Source organism: Brassica oleracea, chromosome C4 (assembly GCF_000695525.1).
Source record: "Brassica oleracea var. oleracea cultivar TO1000 chromosome C4, BOL, whole genome shotgun sequence".
Lineage (NCBI taxonomy): Eukaryota > Viridiplantae > Streptophyta > Magnoliopsida > Brassicales > Brassicaceae > Brassica > Brassica oleracea.
The window spans coordinates 23,711,797-23,720,309 of record NC_027751.1 but is presented as its reverse complement, the minus strand read 5'-3'; the positions used below and the strand labels follow the sequence as shown (position 1 = coordinate 23,720,309).

The window sequence follows — 8,513 nt, the reverse complement described above, 5'->3', positions numbered from 1 at the left end:
GAGGAGAGTAGACACAGGTCCTAGCAAGCGCAAAAAAGACACAGCTCAATCAACAAAAAAGGTAACCACTAAAAAAAAAGGTGGAACTAGACGGTTGGAAGTAGATTTCTTGAGCTAGGTTGTTGGAAATTGGAGCTAGGTTGTTGGAAATTGGACCTAGGCGGCATCACATTTTGTTTGTGTAATATGTACTGTTGTATTTTTTGTAATATTTTTGTAATGCTTGTATTGTGTAATATGTAGTTCGTACTTGACGTTTGTTTGTGTAAAATGTAGTTCGAAATTGACGTGTTTGTAATGGATGTAGTTGGAACTTGACGTTTGTATGTGTAATTTGTTTGTGTAATATGATTTGGAACTGGCGTTTACCTATTATACTCTCTTATATTTTTTATGTTCCTCAACAGGCTGAGAAAAAGAAAGATTTAAACACTGATGATCGGATCGTCAATTTACCTGGAGTAAACTTGACTCAATCATTAGGTTTGATTTTCAGATGGATACAGAAGATTACTTGGAAAGTAGCTTGAAGAACCTTTCACAAGACACATTCGTTAAAGGTTTCGATACTTCTCAAGCTAAAATAGAAGATCCATTGGACAGGTTGGAATCTAGAACATCATTGAAGATGTCAACAACGGAATTAGATGACTGAAAGATATAGCTAGCTGGTGAAGATGAGCCTGATCGTAGCTTGTCGAGGAACACACAAGTTGTGGAATGTCGATGTGGATCGGATGTACATTCCTGTCTACGTCAATCTCAACCATTGGATCGCTTTATGCATCAGTTTCGTGAATAGGCACATCGAGGTGTTTTGCTGTGGGGGTAAAAAGAAGATCAAGGAAGTGGAAGCATTCACGCATTTTGTTCCTTGGATCCTCAAGGCCGTTCAGTCATTGAGAATGCAGAAGCATCTCAATATCACTCCATACACTGTTTCATGTGTCCCTATGTGTGGTCTTAACCGATCTAATTTTCATTGTGGTGTGTACACTCTAAAATACATCGAATGCCACTTGCTTGGGTTGGACATGTCATTGGTGGATGATGATAACATATGGGGAACTCGGATAAAGATTATGTGGGATCTTTGGGATGCAGCTAGTGATCCAGAGTTGATTGAGAGGATGACAAAGTATAAGCCTCCTTAGTATAAGTCTGGAAAGTGTATTGAGATTGTCTGATTTTAAACTAACAATTTTGGATTGACTACTAATCCAAAGTCGATTTATCGTTAGTGATAATTTTTAGATGTGATTTTGCAATGATTTTTGACATGATTTTTAGAAGTGATTGTTAAATGAAATGCATAAACCACAAATAAAAATCTATACCCTAAACGAGTCTCTAAACCACAAACGAGTCGCTAAGATATGGTTTGAGGAATCTTTAAACCACAAATGAAAATCTATACCCTAAACGAGTCTCTAAACCACAAACAAGATATCCTTTGAAGGATCACAAACGAGAGCATGTACCCTAAAGAAAACCATAACATGATCATAAACCAAACAAACACAACCGGACTCTAATCTTATACAATGTCGTAAACACCATCTTCCTCATAAAACCCGACTCTAATCTTTTATAGAAGACAAGAATTATGCAATATCATAAACGCCTTTTCCTCATAAAACCCGACCCTAAACCCACTTTTTACCCTAAAACCTGACCTGAATGAGATCCATCTCTAACCTAAAACCGGACATATTTAAGCTTAAAAAACCCGAACTATTTGTCTTAGACCATTTTATGCATCCTCATTTGTCTGAGTTTCCTCTTTCTCTCCAATATATTTCTCTCAAACATGAATACACAGAGGCGGTTCTTTGAAGGAGTACCATCTAGATGTTGGTGTGGACATGGGGTTGTGATATTCTACTCAAAAACAGATGAGAACCCATACAAAATATTCTATAGATGCGAGATTGGGTTACAGGTTTCGATTTTTCCCATCCTTGTTTCGATTCGTGTCCCCTTTAGTTTCGACTTGATTCGTATTTCGATTCTTTTCCCCGTGATTTCGGTTCTAAACTTGACTCGATTTGATTAGCTTATGGGTTTTGATGTAGCAAAAGAAGGAAAACCATTTATTTAAGTGGTGTGATGAAGCTTTTCTTGATGAGATTTGAAGGGTAGATGTTGAACAAGGGAGAATTGCATAAGAGATTGAAGATGTGAAAAGGAGTTTGATGAAGACGGTGGAGGAAGAAGTTAGGAAGCGTAAAAATTCCATGAAAGTAGGTTGTTTAGGATCTTTTCTATGGCTTTTTGGAAATTTCTGTAGCCATGAATGAATGAAATCGGTCTACTGGTTCTTACTATTTTCTTCATAGTAGAAATGATTATCTAACCAAATTTTTCTCTAATACTGGAATAAGCTTATGAATGAAATCAATTTTTTTTTTGTTCAAGAATGATGTATAGGCAATTGTAAAATGTCATGAACAACAGAGCTTAAACATATTTGCTTAAACCGTGAAACAAAGTTACTAGAAATCATTCTTGTAGTCTGAAAAAACTGAATCAAAGTTGCGCAAAACTGAATCAAAGTTACTAGAAATCAAGCAAATGTAGTCTGTAAAACTGAAATAAATTCCAAAAACACACAGCAAAGAAGCGAGTGTATTGGAATCTCGAATGTTTCCCTGTTGTGGCCAGCCACGCCACATTTACTGCACTTGTGAAGCTGACCCATCAATGTGATGATCGAATTTTGTCTTCACAGTTTCAAATATGTGCTTTCTTTTTCTTCCAACAGACCTTCTTGTCTCAGGCGGTATCACTTCAGAAAATTTGACATCTTCTTGGACGGAGCAAGCATCTTCAAGAACAGCAATAGGACTTATGCTTTTGTGATAAGCTTCTCTCCAAGATCCCTTAATGTACAGCAAATCAGTCAATATGTGGGGTTCTCTGCCAACAAAGAAAACAGCTTTTATGGCGTGTCTACAAGGGATCTTCAACAGGTCGTACTTCCCACAAGAACATGTTCGTTTATCTAAATTAACTAAACAATCAATTGTATCACCTCTAACTAGCAGTCGATTATCATTCACGAGGTAAACTACAAAAGTTTTCCCCTTCTCGATTTTCCTATCAATCTTTTCCTCCACATGCGTTTGCTTTGAAATTAATTTCTTACGCTTAAAAAACCAGCGAGTCAACATCTCTCTAATACTTTCGAACAAGTGAATTACGGGAATCGCTCTCGGCGAACGCAAGGCAGCATTGATAGACTCAACATGATTGGTTGTCCTAATGTCATATATGTATCCAAGAAATTGACTTCTGGTCCATTTTTTCACATATGCTTCCATAAGATATTTTCCAATTGCTGGACTGATATTGCAAACATCAGCAAACGTCTTCTGAAATCAGCCACTCTATAAGCCTTTGAAGCCTTAGAAATCAACGCAGCTAATTCTACAGTCCGCATAACCAAATTCTGAAATTTCTATTTAAACATTTTTCAACCAAAAAAAAAACCATTGTATTGGTATAGGTGTTTACAATGCAGTTCTTATTTTTCCTAATTTTTGGTTTGTAAAAATGTTTATTTGGTTTATTTTTATAGATAGGAAAGGGCATTATACAGAAAAATGGTACAAATTTGAAATTAGCATAATAGGACAATGTACATGTTTTTTTGGTCTAAAAAAAATTTTTTCCAAGGAGAAATAAGGAAGTTTAAAATATTCTCGTCTACTGATTTTTAAAAACCTAAATATAGTCTAAAAACGAAGAGTACTACTTTCTAAATAAGTGGAAACTTTGGGTCAATCTTCTATTTCTTGAAACTTGTTAAAACTCTTGGAAAATTGTTGTACGCGTTCAATGTCAATTGTCACCAATGGGTGGTGTCGATCTACACCAAGCCCAAAAATTAAAATCTGACTTGTTCTTTTCCGCTATAATGCTCCTCGTGTTCCATTGTGCTCGACGCTCTTGTCCAAAACGTATTTGAACCTACAATGACTTAACAAGACTTGAACAATACCAAAAAATATTCTAAATTGGACTTGTAGCATGGTCAAAAGCCCAAATAACTCATGATATCAACATAGTGGAAAAACTAAGAATACAACCATGCTTGGATATATAAGAAAATATGAAAAATTTAGCATGAAAATGGACAAATTTCTACTTGTCCGTGCTTGACCATTTGTCAATGCTATCTGTTCTATAATTTTATACTATATTTTTTAAATAGTTAGTATAGAACAATCAATTTACAACTATAACACATAGGATGATGGGAAGGAAGGAGAGTGAGAGGAGGAGGAAGAGGAAGAAGAGAGAAATGAAGAAAATAGTAATAGAGAGAATCATAGTTTTGCATATATGGAAATCCTCAACCAATTTTGAATGAAACACAATGTTAAGCATTGATTAAACTATATTATATTGTACTTATTAAACATATAGTATAGTACAGTGAAGATGTGAAGAGATCATGGAGGAGAAGAAGAAATGGTGTGAAGAGGTGAGGATACAACAAGTATAAGTTGTGGATGCGAAGATGGTGGCTATAATGAAAAAAGTGGTGGTGAGGCTGATGATACATATAGAGGTGACTGAGGTGGACATAAGCATAATGACCGGAGGTGGAGCTGATTGAATAGTGAAGAAGAAAATCAGGAGGCAGAAAAGGAGATATGATATGCAGAGGAGCTGGTGGAGTTATTGCCGTAATTGATGGAGGAGGAGACTGAGGTGGAACTAAGCATAATGGCCGGAGGTGGAGCTGATTGAATAGTGAAGAAGAAAATCAGGAGGGGAGAAGGAGATATGATATGCAGAGGAGCTGGTGGAGTTATCGCCGGAATTGATGGAGGAGGACAGTAAACCACCACATGAGGTGGAGGAGGAGAAGAAGAGACGGCGGGAGGAAGTGAAGAGACAACTGGTGGCAATGGTGGTGGATGAGAAGACAAAACAAAGATGAAACAATTGGTGGAGGTTGTAACAATGTTACGGTGGAGCTAATACTGAAATTAGGAATCAAAGCAAAATCAAGATGCAAAAAAAAAGAAACATAATTCATTTTCTTCAATTGATTCAGTAGATAAAGACTTATTTGCATGGTTGCTGAGAGCATAGAGAAGTCATGAAAAACAAAGGATGTATATGAAGTATGAAAATAAATAAATAACCAAGAAATAGTAAAAATAAATAAATAACCAAGAAATAGTAATTAAGTTTATTTAATATAAAATGAGAAAATTAAGTTTAGTCTATTACTGTGAGATGTGATGTATGTTTTTCTAATAAAACAGACTAGTACTTAACAATATTAACATAACTCATATTCTTTTAATTTGAAATATTATTTATATTCTATATTTTTGTCACAAAATATAATAGTACACCAAATGGTAAGTGTTCATCATCGTTTCAATTTTCCATTATACCGAAGATCAAAATTCTTAACCCCTCAAAAACTATGTAACTTTATCCAGATTATATAAACTCAACCATACTCATAGAATTTCCATGAACCACTTTCCATTAACGGATCAATTTTCATCTACTTTTTCGAAGAATTGTATCAAATGCGACTAGAAGTGGTAGTGATATATGAGAAAGAGTATTTATCTACTTTATCAATAATATACAGTATATCATAGCCATCAGTTTGCTACGATTACTTTGTGAATTTTAAATTTGTTATGGTTATAGGTTCTAAACTTTCTTAATTTTTAATATAAAACAAACTTAATTTTCTCTTTTTAGAATTCCATCTGATAAATAATAACTAACAAAGAGTATATGAAGTATGAGAATAATTAAATAACGAACAAATAGTAAATGAAATATGATCATAACAAATTTATATATTAGCCTATAAAGTTTTCTAAAAGATAGTTGGTTATTCTCTTTCTTTAATTGGAATTTTTTCGTTTTCCTTTATGTGGTTTAACGGTTGCAATTAAAAAATCAATTTTATTTTGTAACAATATAAAAGATAAATTGAGAAAATCTATAATCTAAGAGAATAGTGATATTAAAAAAAATTATAACAATTTTGTTCTTTAGCAAATGTTGGTGGCCTAATGATAATGCAAAATATTGATGTTCTTGTGTTATGGATTTAAATGCCATTTCTTAGTAGGGATTATCGGTTGTTGTATTTTAATGGATTTGAAAATCCGAACTAAATCTAATGTTATTGGTTCTATGATTTTCAAATCTGTATTAAAATCATGTATTATTGGTTTACTGATTCATAAATTCTGTATCATATCAAGTGTTATTCAATCGTACGGATTTACTAATATATTTGATTTTATAATGGATTTGAATGGATTTGTTTGGATTTTTTAGTTAAAAATACAAAGACTCAAATCCGAGGGAAAACCTCCGGATTTGCATATTTTACGTGGATTTATAAATACTATATGGATTTCTAAATCAGTCAAAATATATAAACCAATAACACCTCCTTAGAAGTGTTACATTAAATTAAAATCTTTGTTAAACCTAATTTATTATGGAGAGTTACTTTTTAAGTTAGAGGATATTATAAACCTAGATTTGGAAATCTCACCATCTTAAAAATCAAATCAAAATATTAAATGATTTTGCTAGGAACCAGATATTTCAACCCAAACTAACAAAGTGGAATCTACAAAGAAGAAATAGCATCCAATCTTTAGATTTTCAAGCCAACTAATCAACTTTAATTATGGAATAGGATAGATAAGGATAGGGAATAAGATAGATAAGCATAAGTTTTGAGTTTGGTTTAATGTGTTTGGAAATTTATATGGAGAGGCGGACATTTTAGTTTAAATTATGTTTAATTTTTGTGTTATTCAATTTTATTGGTATTAGATTTAATGTCTTTTTGATATAATCCATTAAATTCTACTTAAAACATGGAAATATTTTGTTAATGAATTAATTTTGATTGTTTCATCTCTTATATATTACTTGAGAAGGATTTTAACATATGAGTCATGCTTAATGTGTTATTACTAGAATTATTTTTAAATGCAACATATAAATATGTTTAAATTACAAGAATAGTTACAATATATGTCATTCATTATATGGTTTATCCAAATAACACTACTAATTAAATTAACCATAAAATTAATTAGTAATTTAAAAAAAATATTCATTTTACTTTAAAATAATTTACAGAATTATCTCATGTGATTTAAGATATATATGACAATTAATGATACTGAATAATACAGATTTGATAATAATTTTTATTTCCTCTATCATTTTTTGTTTAATTTTATATTATTGAATAAATTTAATAATCACATTAATTCTATAATACAAATTTAGATTTTTCTATTATATTCTGAATTTTTAAAAGCCATTATGAACTACTAAATTCATAAAAGCCATATCGATTTTCTAGAGGAATTATATGTTATTAGATGTTTTTTTTTTACAACGAACGGTTATTCTATTACTCAAATTTGAGGTGGTCTGGGTAACCGGACTGGAATAAAACATCCAATGTAACAAAATCTCTATGAAATGATCTCGCAATCTTAGCTAAAGAGTCTGAAATTACATTTTGTGCCATTGGGATATGAGCTATCTTGAAATCCGGAAAACATATCTTCAGTATCTTTGTCGCTTCCAACTCAGTTGCAAAACTTAGCCAAGCTTGAGGCTCTTTTATCATCGCGATCAAATTCTTACAATCTGTCCTAAAGCTCTGACATGACATATGTTGTAGCATGTTCTCCATTACCCATCGCAGTGCTTTTACTTTCGAATGTAAAGCAGTCTCTCGTCTTCTTAAGTTCTGCATCCCTATAAGTTGAATATTTCTCATGTTTTCCTTCCAAACCCCTCTCTGATCAGAAAAAAAAAAGTTACATCATTTAAGTGTCTGACACATATAATATGAATATGAAATTTGTTTCCCTTGTCTAATACGTTGTTTCTAAGGAAACTTGGTTTTGATTATGAAGATTTATTTTTCGTTTGCCTGCTTTGTATCTTAAAATTTTTGTTTCAATACACATTTCAGGTGGTAAAAGTGTTAGGGAAAGCGGACACGAGGCGCAGCAAAATTTAGCAATCGTGTTTCCCCTGACCTTGTGAGAATCTGAGAGAAAAATACTTCGACGATAGCAGGATATAACATAAGCAATAACTAAATGAGACAAGCACTTTTTACGTGGAAAACCTCCTCGATGTGAGAAGGAAAAATCACGGGACCGTAGTCCACTCAACAATCCACTATATAAATGTATGTGAGTACAACCACGTCCTCCCTGTTCAACAACTTGAACAGAATAGAGGCTCAAGCTACAAAGAGCTATCTCCAACACAAGAACAACAACAACAAGAGAGCAACACAAAGCTTCAAAACCAGCAGAAACCAAACGACCTCAGCTCACAAGGATTCCGGCAACCAGAGACTAATCCCACCGTACAAATCCAATATAAACCAGTCAACACCACCTCTGTCAAATTTCAGCTCAATCAGAGAAGATCTCACCGTCGGATTTACCAAACACTCAAGACAGCACTGC

General features: G+C 33.1%; 1 protein-coding gene across 1 annotated transcript; it reads left to right on the top strand.

Annotated features, from left to right (window-relative positions):
• Window positions 1–677: 677 nt before the first annotated feature.
• LOC106338431 lies at window positions 678–1,154 on the top strand. Its single transcript, XM_013777411.1, has one exon. The coding sequence runs from the start codon at window positions 678–680 to the stop codon at window positions 1,152–1,154; it is 477 nt and encodes a 158-aa protein (XP_013632865.1).
• Window positions 1,155–8,513: the final 7,359 nt, after the last annotated feature.